General features: G+C 41.5%; 1 protein-coding gene across 2 annotated transcripts in view; it reads right to left on the bottom strand.

The window, feature by feature from the left end:
- Positions 1–6331, bottom strand: part of BMPER (BMP binding endothelial regulator) — a 220073-nt gene extending 213742 nt beyond the window's left edge. The window contains exons 1-2 of one of the 2 annotated variants that reach the window (XM_081079765.1): positions 5719–6331; positions 4534–4619 (exon numbers count right to left, since the gene is read on the bottom strand). In XM_081079765.1, the coding sequence (XP_080935891.1) occupies positions 4534–4619; positions 5719–5851 (219 nt within the window). In that variant the 5' untranslated portion in view covers positions 5852–6331. The remainder of the gene's footprint in view (positions 1–4533; positions 4620–5718) is intronic. The other variant, XM_081079766.1, reaches the window with a different exon arrangement.
- Between the last annotated feature and the right edge of the window lie 12150 nt (positions 6332–18481).

Raw genomic sequence — 18481 nt, forward strand, 5'->3', positions numbered from 1 at the left:
CACTCTAACTGCCCCCGAAGAGAGTCTGTGTCAGCTTTGTGGAAATGGAAATAACCCTCTGAAGCCCTTGGAGGTAATCGTAGACATTTTAAAGTAGCAAACTAGCAAAAGCAAACTGAGTTAGTGGAGAAGGCACTGGCTTTATAGCCCAGTCTGTCTCTTAGTAACTGTGTATCCTCAAGACATTTGCTCTGCTACTCTGAGCCTCAATAAAGCATGAGTAAAAATAACTGTCTAGGAGCTGGTATTGGTGAATTGGCCAATACAATGCCATAAATATGTTACCTTTCCCCTAAAATTGTTCTATGAAAAGGCAAATGGTCACAACACTTAAACAGAATGAATGAATGAGTGGACGAATGAATCCTGATCACTTCCTTAGTGAGAGTCCAAAGTCTAAAAATTATATAAAGCAATTTTCAAAAAATTATGGCAAGCTATGTATATGTGCATATACTACGTGTAGTATCTCTCTGAACACATCTGTGTCTCTCTCTCTCTCTCTCTCTCTCACACACACACACACACACACACACACGAATTGAATCCTGATGCAACTTATCACCCTCATTCCCAAACATATGCCTAACACTTGTTCAGATAATAGATCTCTATTCTCTAGCCAGTTAATTTGAACAGTAAAAAACATGAGGATTTTATAGAGATAAGGCACCCCAGAGAATCGAAGACGCTGGTAGCTACTTGTTTAGTGATGGAGGATTTTTGTGATTAAAAAGTAGAAGACAGCAGACAAAGTCTCCTCTGTTTTCACTACTTGCTTGGCTCCAAGACAGGTGGAGCCCCGCTTCTTGTAACACCAAATTTCACGTTGCTTTTTATGAGCAGAGGGTCCATTTCTACATTGCACCTCTGGATTTAAAAGAGGAAATTTAAACCTCGGAATAATGTTTTTTGCTGAACAAAATGTCTGCCAAACTAAGCTCTGACTGACTTCTGGTTTTCTAAGTCCCAGCCTCCAAAGCTCTCTCAGGTTTCCAGTACTAGGCCGAACTCACTGGCTTCTGCCATCTCCTTCTCTTCTCCTGTTAGGTGGAAAGGGATGAAAAGGAAAAGTACCACTTCTGTCTGGTGGCTTTGGGGATGCCCAAAGGACCCAGAGAATTGCTTTAGACTCATTATCAGGGTGTGGCTGGCCCCTATTACCTGCACCTCCAGGATGGCACCAGCATGTTTTCCTAGGCATTATGGGAAAAGTAATTCTAGCAAGAAGAGGGGGAAAGTCACACAAAACAGCAGTAAGTCTGGGCCTTCCTTCCTTAGTCCCTTAAACGACCATTTTGTAAGGGGGTAAAAAGTCATGCTTTGCTTTCTAACTAAACAATAGAGCACTTGCATTTTTAACTTAAACTGCCTATCCCTGCTCCCCAGATTTCAGGCCAGTGATTCAACTTCTCACCTTCCCCTTTGAACAGATGAACCGAAGCTTTTTGTCCCACACACTTTAAAACCATATCCATCACCAGCTAACAAACAGGTTATTCTTGGACCATGGCTGGTTCTGGCATGATGCTCAGGTCTATGCAGGCGAGGATAAATGAGAATAAAATTATTCAGTTCTGCTTGCCGTGGCCACCGAACCCACTGTCATCCTCAAAATTCCCACAGAAATGAGCTCATTCCATCTCTGAAACATTTCGTAGCTTAAAAGTTTAAATCAGGCCAAGTTGATTTTGTGGGGTTTTCAAGCTTTTACACTGTAATTATAAGCAGGACTTTGTGCCACCTATTTCCTCCCAACTGTAATACTTTACGTCTTTTTTAAGCATACGTTGAGGTTAGCTTTTTTTTTAATACATGTTATGAAATACGATATGCGCTTATGCTCAGCCTTAGGTACCTTTCTGCCAAAAGGCTGGACCAACATAAACTAAATATGACTATTTTCTTTATCCAAAGTACAGTTTTGACTATTACATACCCTCTTAATGTACATACACAAAACTAGCTCACAACCAAAGCTCCCTGAAGGTCAACTGAAATCATAACGAGATTTTCCTTTCATATAATGTGATTAACAAATGTTAGCTAACCGAACTCCTAAGAGACTCAAAAGAAAAAAACTAAATCACTCAAAGCAACGCCAACAGTAAAATAACTTGATCTTTCTATATTCTGCTTGCTTGTTCACATGTTAACTAAGCAAATAGCCTGTTTCGTTTGATTCTAGGCATGTGTCCTAGAGGCAGATGAAACCGAGAGAGTTCAAGCTCTGATATTTACTAAAATAATGACCTTCACAAGCTACTTAACTCCTCTAGCCTCATTTTCCTCATCTGTAAATTGGGGATAAAAGCTCTCAAAGGATTTTTCTGAGGATTACATAAAGTAATGCAGGTTTAGATAAGTGCCAGCAAATAAAATGTTTATAAATATTAGTTAATTTGCTAATATTACCTCTCTGTTAAATAGGTCTCTCCTTCAACCTAACTGTAAAAATGCTAAGCAGCCTCATGACAGTTTGGGGTGCTTTGAAATAGACTGAAGTGAGTCCCAGCGAAACTTACAAGAGCATACATAAATAGAGAATCAGTCATCCGATTCTCACTCAATTTTTTAATCAAGTCATTACAAAGGTTTAGGAAGCAATAATGACAACTTGGGCCCCTTAATCCTAAACCCCTGCACAAGTCACCGTAATGTATCACTGAGCCTTTCAGCTAATGAAAGGGCTCTGAGGCATCTTCTTAACACCAATGGAGTTGTATTGCCAGAGTCCCAACGTCACATGTTTAGAAAGGATTTCTGACAGCTCTCACTCGAGGCAGATATCTCCAAATGTTACTTAAAGACATAAATGAACCCACTACCCTTCTGAACTTAATCAGTACATTTCGGGAATAAATATGATCTTAACTTGAAGTCCAATTGATACATCTTTTCTCTTTGGAGTCACTCTACCTTTATAGCAGGATTTTAACATCTATCTTATCAGTAAGGCCTCATTTTCAAAGAAAGGCACCGTTTTCCACTAGGGTGGGGTACTGAAAAGGGGGAATTCTGTGTGGAGAATTTTTTTATAATGTTATTTGGGAACAGTTTGCAAAACCCAAGCTGTATATTTAAACTTTATAGATAGTAATATTGCCGAGGAGAAAAGTATTTTCAGGGCTTGGACCTCCAAGCACATTTAAATGTTACTCAGTCAGGGTAATGTCCTCTGAAATCTTAAGAGATTACAATAAAATAATTCACTCACCTTATAAAGAGAAATTCAAAAGGAAGATTATCTCCCCCCACACACACACACACTGCATTTGTAAATACATCATTGAGTCAAAGTTTAAACACAAAGCTTCTTTTCAACAGGTCCTTTAGTGAAAGATCATTAATTACATGGCAACTCATAAACACAAAATCTGAAAAGCCCTTCTCACTCCCTCTTCTTAAGACAGCAATATTTATCTTCTCAGCAAATGTAATGCATTTTCACTTCTGATTCTGTTTATTTCCTTAGTCTTCAGAACCTGATAATCATTTGACACAGGCATTCACCTTCACCCATTCATCATTTCGAACACTGACCTCATCTCTCGTCATGAAAAAGTTTGGGTAGCTTAAACCCAGATGGCTTGGCTTTCACCTAAACTGAAGAATCCCTTCCCCAGTTCCATACAGCGTGTTGATCTGATAACAAACAGTCATCTATCACTTTTGAGCTTTGCATTTGACGGCCTTAACGAATTTCCTAGAGGGTTTTGTGGTGTGTAGTTTTTAATCAAGTTTTGCCAAAAGTTGTCATGCAAAACTCTCTTCAGCAAAAATGTTGCTCTTTGTCAATCTCTGTTTCATTTCAGAAATTCTTATTCCTATAACTTAATCTTCCCTGTGTGATTGCTTATTAGATCTTATCATTAACTATTAAGCTAAAATAAATTGAAGCAAATTATTTTTTGGAATCATCCAGCCACCGCCCGTGTTAACTAAGCAGCTGACAGCCAAGTGTCATTCTTGATTAAAGATTGAATGTCCTTCCTGACTCAAGATTCTAAATCAGAAATATAAAGACTGTTTTAGAGAGTTAAGGCCATAACAGGCAAAGAAATCCAAGATTACATCTTGTCCTCATGTTTGTCCTTTGTGACTGTCACCTATCTTTCCCCCTGTCACATATCTTATCCCTGGTAAGATACCTAAATGTTATCTCACCATTTCCACACTGAGCTCTGATGACAGACTCAAGGCAGAAAGTTTGATGGCGCCCATGATTTGGTGGCAACAGCCATTCCCGGGACCAGAAAGTGCAAAAGGTTATTATCACTGAGACCATGCCACACAAAGTTCTTCTTAAATGTACTTCTGTAAGGATGATGTCAAAGAATTCCCAGCCTGATAAAATAAAAATCGCCAAAGCCCATAAAGCTCAGAAATTCAACTGAAATCAATTCACCAGCTATATGCAATTTTGTAATGACTAAAAACAATTTTTAAGATCTGGTTATATCATTACATTTAATGGAGTCAACCTTGTCAGAGGCAGCAATTGACTTCCCATTACCTGCTCTCCATACTTACCAAGCAGACACACATTATACAAGGGTTGTCTGTGATAAATGGAATCTGGAGGACCTCACCTTCATTTTCACATTTTGCAACAGAACCTAGAGTGAAGAAAAAAAATGTAATTTACAATCAGCTTAGTGGCATCATTATAAAGATTCAAATTTTTACACTAATCCTTTTCCAAACAACTACCCAAATTTCAAAAATTCCTAATGAGTTTTAAATTATCAAACTCACCAAAAACAAATTCCACCCCCCTGGAAAAAGAAATCTATTTTAAATAGTTTTATTTGCACAGATTTTTTTTTTTTAAAGACTGTGATATATAGATTTTCTGCTCTCAGGTGGTTTAAGTACAATTGCAAGTATTCCACGGGATCTTTAATAATACTCCTCCTTTAGGAAACCATTTCAACTAAACACACACCCCTACATGCAAAAAAAAAAAAAGAAGAAGAAGAAGAAGAAAGAAAATTCAAATTGACCATTAGGGCAGATTTTAAATTTGAACAAAATTCAGGACTGTGTCAATGAACGGGCCTTTATATGAATGTGCCTCTTATTGTCTTGAGTTGAGATCACTTTTTGAAACACAATCTTCTTTCCTCTTCTCTTAGAAATTGACTCAATATTTTCTTTTCTGCACCAGGTGTCAGTAAAGTATGTCCTTCAAAATAGCAGCTGAGGTCTTCACCTGCCTGAAAACATATAATTACTATATCCTGCTATTACTACCCTTTTAAAATATGATAGTTTCTTTAAATTCAAGGTCTGGAGAGCGGGTGCTTTAAAAAGCACTCCTAGCACAGAAGATACATTGGAACCCTATAGAGTCAAGAAGGGAGGATGTGTGGAAAACGGTGCAATATTTTGCCTTAATTGTATAGGGGAAGAAGAGATCAAAATAAGGGTTGAAGAAACTATTAAGAATAAGTAATTTCTCAAATTCAAAAAGAAGAATTTCTAGCACTATATTGACGTCCACATCCTCTCAGCCTTCCACCCCTCAACCTACTCACTGCCTTCCTACTCCTTAACCCCATGGGCTTCACTTCATCCCCACCGGCCAAAGAGGGGCAGGCGCCAGCCAAGGTGCTCGCTCCGCACCCTCCCATCCCCGGGGCAGGCCAGCGCCTCTTCTCCCAGGTACCAAGCTAGAGTCCCGAAGGGCCGGTACCCTCCCTCATCCTCCCCTACCTGTCAAGAAGGAGGAAGCCAGAGACATGGGGACCCCCGAGCAATTGAGCAGCAGCAAGACGCAGCAGGTAATCCCAGGCGAGCGCCGGCAGGGACGCTCAGCCAGAGCCCTGACGCCGGAGAACCAGAGCATCGTCACCTGGAGGGAATCCCGGGCGACTGCAGGTCCCGCGCCGCCGCCTCTGCTCCGCTACCGCGGCTCGCAATCAAAAAGGGCTCTCAGCGGGCGAGTCGGGAGACAGTCCGCGAAGGAGGGAGGCGGGCGCCCGGGAGCCGGGGCGGGGGGGTGGGGGGAGAGGCGGGAGAGGGAGGCGAGGGGTGGGGGGCGCCCAGGGAGGAGGGGTCCTGCGGCCAGGCTCCTCCAATGTGGCTTTTCTTTTTTTAGGGAGTTGCTCGCAGCAGCCTAGTCGTCCGCCCCTCCACGCCAGAGAGGGGGGCCGGGCGGAGGGGGTGTCGGAACAGCCGGAGATAGGCAGGCAGGACTGGCTGCGCTGTTGGCTGCGCGGCGCTGCTCCGCGGCTGCCGCCTGGGCTGCAGCAACTGCCCGGGGCGTCCTCCACTCCGGCACTCCCCACCTCCCGCCGGCCCCGCCGGCTCTCCGCCCGGCCGGCGTGCGCGCTCGCTCCCGCGCGGAAGACAGGGGCGCACCGGGCGCCTCCGGGAACCCGCTGGGGGCGCCCCGGCGCAGGAGCCCCTCTCCCGGGGCACGTCCTAGCCAGGCGTCCAGCCGCTCCCCAGCCCCTTGAGGGAAGCCACCGGCCCCGGGGCGCGGATCGGAGCGGGGCAGGCGTGTCTCCACCGCCCGGCGCGCTTGGGGCCTCCTCCTTTTCGCGGGGAAACCCTCCCCTAACGAGGGATGCCGCACCACCCCTGCTCATTCCCGGGGGCCCCCACGCGAGAAGGGAGCCGAAAATGGAGCGCAGGGGCGCCTCACCACCCTTGCGCGCTCCCAGGCGCCCCAGCTTTGGGAAGGAGCGACAAACGGGGCGCAGGAGGGCCCCCGCAACTTTTCACGCGTCTGCTTTGCTTCCCTCTGGCGGGGGCACGACAGTGGTCTCACGGGCTGAGCAGACAGAGGGGTAGAGATCAGTGCCCTGTGTTTATTACGTGTCTGCGCGACCTGACACTCGGGAGGACGGACGTCGGAACGACGAGCAAGGTCGATTCATACACGCACGGAGACGAACGCTTCTTGCCCTGGAAAAAGAGGAACGGTCGCTCCAAGACTCCTCCCTTCCAAACTCGGGCGGACCTGGGCGGGGAGATGCTGTTTGACTAATCATTCATTCACCCGCGAAAGAGGGAGGGACTCCACCGCGGCCTCGGCAGCTGGGAGCTGTGTTGCAGCCGCGGCCGGAGCTGCGCCCTTCCCTGCAGTCTTGCGTGTAGGGGACTCAGACCCCGCGATACCCTCGTCCGAATCTCGGCCTCCCGCCCAAGCCTGGTACCCTCTGCTCAAAGGTGGGGAGGGGGGACAGTGCAGTAGAGGAGAGAAGAATTTTTGTAACCAAATTATGAAGGCGAGGGGTGGGAATTAGGGGTGCTTGGGAAGTATTGGGACCTGATGATCAGTTGTCCTCAGAGCTCACCGTGAGTCGCCAGCTTCCAATCCCCAAGGGTGGAAACTGGGTCCCCCGCATGTCCGTCCTCCCTGAGGGTTGGCTTGGGTGGATCCAAAGAGCTACCATTGACTAGCCAAGCATTTTTCTCAGCGGGACGCACCTAACAGTCTCCCGGCAGCGTGTGTGTAGTCGCCAAACTATACCTTTGAAAATAAATTAGTCTGTTTGCTGACACATGTAGTCTAGTTTCTTCTTAACCCCTACCCGCATTGGGGGAGGGGGTGTTTATTTGTTTTCATTTTTTCGAGTGGTTTGGAGGTTTCACTTAATTAATGCAACATTGCCCACATCCTGGCAGGCCAAGGAGCTGATAGGAGCGCATTGCTCTGACACGGGGAAAAATAAGAGAAGGGAAAGCTGTCATTAGCTTGGCACGCTCCATTTCCCTCTCAAAACAGATTTTTAGTGTAAAACTTAAATTAAAAGAGAAGAAAGATGATGTGTGGTTGGGTTTTTTTCCCCCCAAATAACCACCACGGCCAGGCCTAGCTTCTTGAAAATCAGAGGGTGTTTTATGTCTTTATTAACCATAAAGAAAGAACGTGCAAAAAAACTAAAACTAAAACTAAACCCAGCTTTACCGCCCAATCCGTAGTGACTGATTAAAACTTTTTATTACTACAGATAAGTAGAGTCGGTTGACACCACTATCTCCGCTTAACTCTAAAAAGATTCTGCGTGGGGATTTTAGATAAAGATGTTAATAGTGACTTACTTAAGGAAAATAGAATAATGGGGAGGCTGGGAGACCTTTTATTGCCCTAGATTTCAGCAGTAGATTGGGATAAACATACATTAGGGAATGGTAGGACACTTGAAGAGTGCACGTGATTTATTCTGATATGTTTTCCCTGGCACCAGCCATACATCCTCAAAGGTTGTCATGACAAAATGCTTTATGATGGACTCTAGGTGTGTGTGGTATTTCTCTACCCAGGGGCATGGTGCTTTGGGGTGCATGGGAACACTCCCTGCAGGTACAAATCCTAAAACCACCTGGAAAACATTTTCACCTGCCTGGAAGTTTACAAATGGGGAAGATGTGCGGAAGCCTTTGTACAGAAGCTTTTGGCAAAACTGTCTGCCTTCCTGTTTGTTCTAATCAGCTGCTGTCAGTGATTTCCCTTGCTGCCTTCTGGGTAAATGCGCCTTACTTCTGAAAAAGCATCCTACTCCTCAAAGGGCTTATCAGAGCTTCTCTGCATGCCCACTGCTGCTGCCACCACCCTTTCAAGTGACTGGTCTACAGCGGCCAGTTGGTCTCTATCTACACAAAACAGAGATATTCTGCTGTCAAAAAGGAGGCCTATACTGAAAGACACATCTACTTTCAATCTACTTTTTTTTATTTCATTTAAAATAAATGGTGGAGCTATCCAAATCCAAAATGCTCTTGATTGAAATCAAAGGGTGAACAAAATGTATGTTGGGCTCTGTCTATGACACTTTTCAAGGAGAAGGAGCTAATGGGGCCCAAGGACAATTATTTAACTCAGAGTCCATCCCAGTCTCAGTTAAACAAAGTGCTGTCTCATCTTCTTTAGAGTGAAATATATAACCTAATCAGACTAAAAGGGAACCAGGCCTGTGGCGGGAAGAATTCTCTTCTCCTTGCAAAGCCATGATGCTGAATTTGCACTGAAAAATCCAACTAAATGTAGAATTTAGTAACGTGGATTCAAAGTTACTTCAAGAGAAATTACATCAACCCGTTTTCTAAAAACAGAAATAAATAGGCCCTCCCCAAAGGTACCCTGGTAAGGGAATTGTGATACCAACCTATAGAGACAGAGCCAAAAGTATTCCATAAATACATGAGGGTTTTACTTTATAAAAGACTCCAGTCTAGGCATTTTAGACTTGATAAAGATAAGGGAAGGTGCTAGCAAAGAGCTTACAGTCTAGTAGGGGAGATAAAGCATGTTTGTAAATGAATGCAGTGCAAGGTAAGAAGTGAATGTCAGAGGTAGAGATAACATGCCTTGCCATGGAAGTGTAAAGAAGGAAAAGATTAAGCTTCCCGGAGGAGGTGGCACAGGACCTGAGCCTTGCAAAAGGGAGAGGCCTTAGTAGGAGAAAGGGCAATCTAGAAACAGCAGGGGGACCCACAGTTTATAAAGAGAATGGGGAGCAGTCATTCAGTTGGCTCTCTGTTGGCTGAGCAAAAGCTGTGAGAAGGCCTGGAGGTAATGAGGAATGTATAGGGAACCCTTAAAGGACCCTCCCCAGATGGATAACAGGAAGTTTACCATGGAGTAAGTGCCCAGTTCTTTGAAACAACCAGACAACATTTCTTTAGAATGGAAATTATTTCTGTAGGTATGTTCAGCAATCTGAAAATTTACTCTTTTCTAATCATTACTGGAGAACACCATTTCCATCTATCTCCATTGGAAAGAAAATGGGTAATGGTGCGGATAACACACATGAATCACTGTCTCTCAAATTCTTTAGCCATGGCTATGATTCTTCTTGAGACGAACGTAGAAATGCTGCTTTTCACTGTTTTTTAAAGCACTGGAGATCTTAGAGATCACATATACTAACCCTCTGCTCTTTGACTTTAAAAACGAGAATTCTAAGGACTAAGTAGTAAATGACTCGCCCAGAGTCACACAGCTACTTAATGGCATAGCCCATTTAAACAGAGCTCCTCTGGCTCTCCGATCACGGTGCTTTCCAGTACAAATGTTCTGACTTCTTGAGTCATTAGAATTATGAGAAAGGACCACAGGAGGTTTTAGATATGATGCAAATTCAAGTTAAAAAGTTGGCATAACAGTTACTCAAGTATCTATTAAACTCAACTGGCACCCACAGCATGAGTTATAAGACCATAAAAAGCAGACAGACCACAATGTTGCTCACCAGTTGAACAGTGAATTTTCTCTTGGGTCACTAGGCTGAATCATTAAAGAACTACACTCTCTTCTGGGCTTTGCTACATGTTTGCTTTGTTTCTGGTCCTTCAGAGAGGGGTGGGTACCATTGAAGCTGATGAGAAGCCCTCTAGATTCTGCTAGAGGGCTCTCATGTCATTCCAAAACACTCCGAGGCTCTGAAATTACTTTTTTGTGAAGTCGGGAGAGTGGTGACAATGACAAAAGAATTATTTCACTGATATTGGTCTATTTTACTTAAATTACCATTATTAAAACAATTGTTAAGTCATTAACCTGATCTTTTCTCATTAATCATTTTCTCCATGGTTTGTAACCTTCAGGTTCTTTCAATATGACTGTGCTCACTAAAGAGTTTATCCATTTCTAAAGCAGGGCATTTTGATAAAGACGATAGGACCAAGGCATTTTAATACATAGTTCTATTAAAATAACAGTCACTGGGTTGTTGTTTTTTTCTTAATTAATATTGTAATAAATAAATGCCCCTTTACTCCCCTGGCCCTCATTAACCCTTGACCCCACCCCAATCCCTGCCTCAAGGATGATGATACATCATGAATAATGGGGTAAAGTTCCCCTATTTCACATAGCACTTTTTCATTTCAATGTCCAAAACAACCAGATTGGAGTGTCATAGATTCTTCAGTTCTACAACCAAAACATTAACAACCATTATTTTAAAAACTTCCATCTACATCTAAAATATTTAATAAATAAGTCATTTTAATATTGGCAGTTATAAAAATCAGATGTAAATTTGACTCTATTACTAGATAGCCACCAATGTTGGTCCTCTAAAGAGAATGATCTTTGAGAAAGGGTCCTCTTCTCCACATTCCATCTGGGAAGTTACACCCCAAACCATATTTACTTAATCACCAGCTTCATTGGCACCAAAGCTGCAGCCTTATTTGTCTGAAGTGGGGGATAGTTGAGGGAACTTCACAGGAACCCAAGGCAGGAGAATACTGCGCTAATGTCTTGCTCCTGTTGTGGGATTTTATGAGCGCTCCTATAATACTTTAAGTTGGTCTCACTTGGAGTGTCAACAGAGCAGAGATCACATTGTCTCAGAACTATTATCATTTGAGTATCTTTATACATAGACGCAGAGAGAAACAGTTCAATATTATTAGCGACCTAAGGATGTAATTTCCAGAATGCTAGTTAACATGTAGGGAGACTCTGGCAGAGACTCATGGATGTCCCCCAATATGCATTCTTCCTCAATATAGAACCTCTAATTTGTACAGTGCATATAGCTTATCAGCAAGAAACACCACTTTCCGCTGCCTCTCGTACAAACAGGAGTGATCCCATGACTAACTTCTGGCCAATGAGATAGAAGTGGAAGTTTCCTTAAATGAGAGATGTACTCTTTCTTCCTCCTTTCTGGTGGCTGGAATACAACCATAAATAATGCCATTAGAGCTCCAGCAATCACCTTGACTTATATTAAAAAAAAAAAAAGTTGGAAAGAAAGCTTTAGGGATATGGCAGAGCAAAAAAAGAGAAGACTAGACTCTGATACCATGAAGTGCAATATGAGCCCTGGGTGAACTACCTCTGACTTCACTGAATAGGAGAGGAAAAGTGTGTCTGTCTTGTTGCAGCCCTTTGTTAGTATTTTTTCTTCCATTGTTACTTCCAACTAAATGTAAAATCTTCTGAAATATTTCACACCAAAGACGAAAAATAAGTGGCCTAGTAAAAAACTATATATATTAACTAATTAATTAATCTATTAATTAAAGAAGCACTTTCTGAGCCAAAGAACAGACGTAAGATTTCAATCACCTGCGGTCCCTGGTTACATGTATCTTACGAGTTTTAGGAAATTTATAATATTTTCTCTTTAAAAAAAACAACTTTGAAATATTTGTATACATGCTGGTAGCAGTATTATTCACTAGCCAAAAGGTATTATTCACTAGCCAAAAGCATCCCAAGTGTTCATCAACGGATGAATGGATAAACAAAATGTGGTATATACACACAATTGAATATTATTCAGTCTTGAAAGGGAAGGAAATGTTGGCACATGCTACAACATGGATGGACTCTGAGGACATTATGCTAAGTGAAATAAGCCAGTCAGAGAAGTACAAATACTGTATAGATCCACTTATATGAGGCACCCACAGGAGTCAAATTTAGAGACAGAAAGTAGAATGGTGGTTGCCAGCTGCTGGGGGGGAAGAGGGAATGGAGAGTTTTTAGTGGGCATAGAGTTTTAGTTTTGCAAGATGAAAAGAGTTCTGGAGGTTGGTTGCACACCACTGTGTGATGAAGATGAACTTAACACTACTGAACTGTACACTCAAAAATGGTCAAGACAGTAAATGGTATGTGTGTTTTACCACAACTAAAATTTTAAAAGTAATGTTTTAAAAACTTGCTATTTTCTTCCTCATTAACAAATTAACATACTTTTGGCCCCCAAAGTGGGAAATACAGATTAACAGAGAAAACACAAATGGTGTACTGTTTTATAACTTTATTATATAGTGACTGTCTTTGAGCTAAGCAGTTTACACAGATCACTTCATTGAATTCACCGACAAACTTATGGGGCAGGGCCTATCTTTAGCCCCATTTTACATCTGAGTACAATTAAGCCCAAAGACATAAGTAAATTGTTCAAGGTCACACGATGGGGGATTGGTTTGAACTAGAATCAGACTTCAGGTAGGCTGACTATGGAGCTCAGGCTCTTATTGGTTAAACTATTGTGAATGTTTTTATCACAAATTCTTCTTTGGCAACATTGTTTTTAATAATTATATAATATTACATTTTATGAAGCTACTGTAATCCCCTTAAATAATCTCCCATCTAAGTAGTTTCTAGTTTTTTATTACTAGAGACGCTTTAGTGAACGTCCTTTTACTATTCATATTTATTTCCTTAAGGATAAATGTATTAATTGGCAGACCAAGGCATGTTCATTAAGGCTTTTGAATCATATATTTATACATTTTTAATCAGAGATTATTTTTCCCTTTGGTCTTAAATTTTTTTTTTCCCCTTTGGTCTTAAAATTTTTTTTTCTATGTTAGACTGATATACTTACTCAAAAAGAGAGCAAGTAATGAGGAGCTCTAAGCTATTTCTCAGAGTTATCTTAATAGACGCTTGTAGATGCAGAGGATATGCAATTAATTTAAGGCTTGTTAAAACTAAAACACATCCCATTGACTTTCTAGAATTCATTGATTATGTGGTGTAAATATTTATTTAGGGAAATCTTAAAACAAACAGTAGTGACTTATTTGACCACTACCAGCTTCAGGGTACAATATCAAGTGTCTGTGAGCTGGAAGATAATAATCAGTTCCTCCCAGTTTTTTCCTCAATCTCTTCCTAACAGCAGCCTTTTTCAACTTGAACTCTCAGTAGCTTTTCCTTCTCTAAACCACACTTTCCAGTATCTCCCATCAGAAAGACAGTAATCATATTAATGAACAATCTCAGCATCTCTCAGAAGGCAGCAAAATAAAAAATTCAAGTGCCCAAGATTTAATTCATCAAAAGTATCCCATCAACTCTAGCTTTATTTATAGTAGTTTGCTATCAATGAGATTAGTGGTCATCATGGAATGAACAAAACTAATTTCACTAATGTGGAAAGCATTCAAAGGGAATTCTTTGAAACTAATCCAATGACTTCATATCTAGTCCTAGTTCTGCCCCTTGACATTCTAATGAGTTGAGGCAAATTAATTAACTTTGTGAGGCTCAGTTTCCCCCACCTAACAAAAGGGTGAAATAGCATCACCTCTGCCTACTTATCAGGGTTGAAACTCAAATCATCTTAGAAAGTGCTATATTAAAAAAAAAAAAAAAAAAAGGTAACTGAAAGCTAGAGGTTTTAGATATGAAGGAGCCCTCAGAAAGCATGTAATTCTAGTCGTTCATTACACAAATTTTTCTACTGAGGTTCAAATAAATTTAAGTAATTTGCCCAAAGTTATAGTGGGCATGATTTTTTTCCAGAAGAGCAAGGACCTTCTCTGAGGAATATTTCTCAAAATATGTGGCTTTACTAAGGTCTGCCAATCATTATTCAGTAGTCAGCCTTAGCCCTGGGGAATATGTTCCAAGACCCCCAGTGGATGCCTGAAATGGAAGATAGTACTAAACCCTCTGCATACTATGTTTGTTCCTATACACACATACCTATGATAAAGTTTAATTTATAAATTCGGTGCAGTAAGAGATTACCAATAAGAACTAATAATAAAATAGAACAATTATAACAATGTAGTATAATAAAAGTTATGTGGTCTCTCTTTCAAAATATCTTATTGTGCTGTACTCACCCTTCTTCTTGTGATGAGGTGAGATGATAAAATACTTGCGTGACGAGATGAAATGTGGCAAATGATGCAGGCATTGTGAGGGAGCATTAGACTACTGCAGACTTTCTGACCATAAGTAACAAGCGCTTTACGGCTTCTCTTCGGCATATCTGAATTGCCAGCCTCACTACTCTTGCACTTGGGGGCCATTATTAAGTAAAATAAGGGTTATGTGAACACAAGCACTGTGATACTACCACAGTCGATCTGATAATCCAGAAGCGACTAAGCTTCTGGCAGGGAAGGAACAAACACAGCATGGAGACGCTGGGCAAAAGGATGATTTGTTTCTGAGCGAGATGGAGTCAGAGGGAGAGAGACTGCACTAGATTTCATAGCACTGCTCAGAACATCATGCAATTTAAAACTTATAAATTGTTTATTTCTGGAATTTTCCATTTAATATTTTCAAACTACGGTTGAGTGTGGTAACTGAAACTGCAGAAAGCTAAACCAAGAACAAAGGGGGACTACTGTACCCACATTGCCACACACACTTTTGGCGAACAAGGAGATCACGTGGCCCAAGCAAGGCCAATTATAATCTCTCATCCCTCTGACCACACTCATTGGTCCAAGCTAGGAAACAAAACCCCAGCTCTTCTGGATTTTTCAAATTTGAACTGAAGGGAAAGTACCTTTCCTCTCTGGTGGCAGCCTGTCACATGGTTGGCCCTGAATAAATGTTGGTCAACATAGATCTTATTGACAATAATAATATACCAAGTTAATAGACCAGTATCTAGGTACTACAGCACCTGTGATCAGCAATGCCTCAGCCTGAAGGACTAAAGCTAAAGGTAGAAAATTTTAGGCATCAGAGTAGGAACTACAAAGGAAGAAAGAGAGACTGGCTTTGTAGGACCCCTCGGATCACAGGACATAGTTATCAGCAGCCTGTTTCCCCATGCTGGAGCCAACCCTTATCTTCACAACGCATGTCAGTCTTTGCTATGCAAACCTAGCAATCAATCTTAAGGCCATTCATGACAGTAAATCCACCTTTATTGAAAAACTGCTGTGAGCGTAACAGGTACTTTGTTCCCACTGAAGTTACCAGACTTGCTCTCATTTTCTTCTCATTGAAATTGCCCTAATTTCCACTACTCCAATTGGAGACATTATATTCTCTAAGATATATAAGGTCATTTACTTTTACTATTTAAATGTATCTTTTATTTGTGTAACTAGGAAGGGATGAGGGAGAACTCAATACTTCTGTTGAATGTTTTAACTGATGTGGGGGAAAAATCAATTCCAAACAGAAGAACTAATTCCGTTGCACTTCTCATCCCCAGTGAGGTTTATGATGGAAGTAATTGTTGGGCATTAGCTATTGTAGTACTAACAGATGCCATTAAATGGACCCCAGACAAAACAAACAAGTAAATGGCACTCTATTTATGGGTCACCTTAGTCTTTACTGCTATAAATAGCTGTATTTTTGGGCATCATAATAGGTGTTTGCTCTGTATCACACATGAATGCTACTTTTTGCCCTTCAACATCTGGAGACTCTGATAAGTGGAAGCATAAGTGAACCTCCAGACCTGAAGTGCTAAGAGAAGTTGCTTGGTTTTAAAGTGGGTCACTGGATCTACTTCTCTGTTCCCTAAATGGCAAAAGAGTCAGTTTGAAAAGCCTGAACAAGTGAAAAGTTTAATTTTGACATGTTTTTCTGAAGTTGGGACCATCATTACTCTCCTTTAGGCTCTAGAAAATAATTCTCATGGTGCCTAAATTACTGTTTGATTGAAGGCAAAATTCCTTCAGGTCACAGAGTTCCTAAAGGTAAATGTTTTATAATCCAGCCTGAAGGAATGGAATATTCTGGTAAATTTAGTGTTCTAGTTGATAAACTACTTTAGATGGAATATAGAGTGTACTGATTCTCAAAGCATTAGGAAACAATACAATACCAGGGGTGCCAAAAAAAATGTATTTGCATGACTTGTATTCATCATTTGTTATCGGTATATATTGAGTATGACAATTTTAATACAGTTTTTTTCCTTTCTTAAAATGTGTACACATTTTTTTGGCACTCTCAGTATAATTAATATGCAAACAATTAAAATTTCATTTTGATAATTCCAAGGCACTTTGAGATCTTCAAATTCCTTGAAACTCAAAGCATGGTTGCTGGACCAGCAGCATCTGCTTCACCTGGTAGCTTATCAGAAAGACAGCCTCTCAGACCCCACCCCAGATCCACTGAATCAGAATCTGCATTTCAACAAGAGTCCCAAGTGAATGGTATGTACATTAAAATTTGAGAAGCGCTGTTAGTGCTACAGGACGGTCGCCTTAAATATGACTTTGCAGTATAAATGCAGCATAAGTGTGCCCAAATATTGATTAATTAATAAAGAGCCTTAGTTGCTAAAAGCCAGACAGGGAACTTTGTTTTGTAGTTCAGTCTACAACATTAATTCATTCGGGTTGGCTTGAATGACTAGAAATAACTTAATTTACAAATGGACACAGATTTAGGCCCTAGTAATAAAGACTTGACTCACTTATGTAAGTGAAAAATTACTGCAGTAACATTTTCATTTGAGGAGTCCAGATTTTCAAAGCAATAGCTCCAGGTAAGCAGCGCTTCCCATGTGCAAACAGAAGCTCTCTGTCACTGTTAATCCTGTTTGGTCAACTCAGTTGTGTGTGCTTTTATACTTGGGAAAGATGGAAAAATAATTTGGTAAGTAGTGTGCTATGACATATATGGACTTTGGAATGTGAGTGGCACAGGCTCTAAACAATTGTGTATTGGATTCCTTAACCTACTTTGAAATGGGAATAATAATATTGATACTATCTTTTATGTGGACGAAATGCAAGTACATGTGCCAAATCACTAACTCCGGGCCTGGTACTTGGTGCTATGGTCAATGTGACATTTCTACATTTCTGTGTGTGGCGCTCTGTCTGATTTTATTTTTCATTTCCCCTTTTTCGAAATAAACGTTTAGAAACGTGCTTCAGAACTGTTGTGTCTAGGGTCAGAAGCATTTAAAATCCGTGAGAGAGGGGAACGAATTATGGCTGGCGAGGAAGCTATAGACCAGCCCAGCATCCATGAGGGCTGCGCGTTGTGCCTCGCAGACCCTGTAGATGGCAGCACTGAGGCCGCCAGACGAGCGCAGTCCCGGATGCCACAATTTAAGCTCCCGCCGCCACCCGGACTGCGGTTACGACCGTGTCATCTGCCGGATCGTGCAAAGAGTTTGCTCCCACGCATGTAGAAACTGTTCTTTCCAGTACCTGTCAATATTTCCTTTTCCCTTCCCTCCCAGCCAACTGCTCTGCATGTGTTTACATTCGTATGGTTTCTCTATTAGAGTGAGTCTGAACTCAGGAAACGCCATCCATTATCTCTGACCAATTCCTTTTGATACACACCCAAATATTTCAGAGTGGTCTTTTGAGAGTTACTTCTTCCTCTTCCTGGCCACCATGGAACACTCCTGCTCCCACCCCCACCCCGCGTGGGGCAAAAAATAATGCTTGTAAACCATATGTAGTCAATGCCGTGCACGATTTTATGCATGTTAGGTGCCTTTACTCATTAAATATTAATACTTAAAAACTAGGCCATGAGGTAGGTAGAACTGTCAGTAACTTGCTCAGTCAGACCGCATACCAGAGTTGGAACCCAAGCACTCTGGTTCTCCGATTGGTGTTAACACCACATGGAGCTGCCTCTTAAGGGAAGACTTAAAAGAAATTTTCAAAGCATCAGGTAATTGCTTGCAAATTGAAGAGATCTCAGGAAGGAAATAAGTCTCTACTCTTCTGGAGAGTTCCTCAAATGCAGATAATAGTTCGTCTGGCCCACATATAGACAAGATAAAGGGCTCAGCAATGGCCTAATTTG

Source organism: Rhinolophus hipposideros (assembly GCF_964194185.1).
Source record: "Rhinolophus hipposideros genome assembly, chromosome: 18".
NCBI classification, from domain to species: domain Eukaryota; kingdom Metazoa; phylum Chordata; class Mammalia; order Chiroptera; family Rhinolophidae; genus Rhinolophus; species Rhinolophus hipposideros.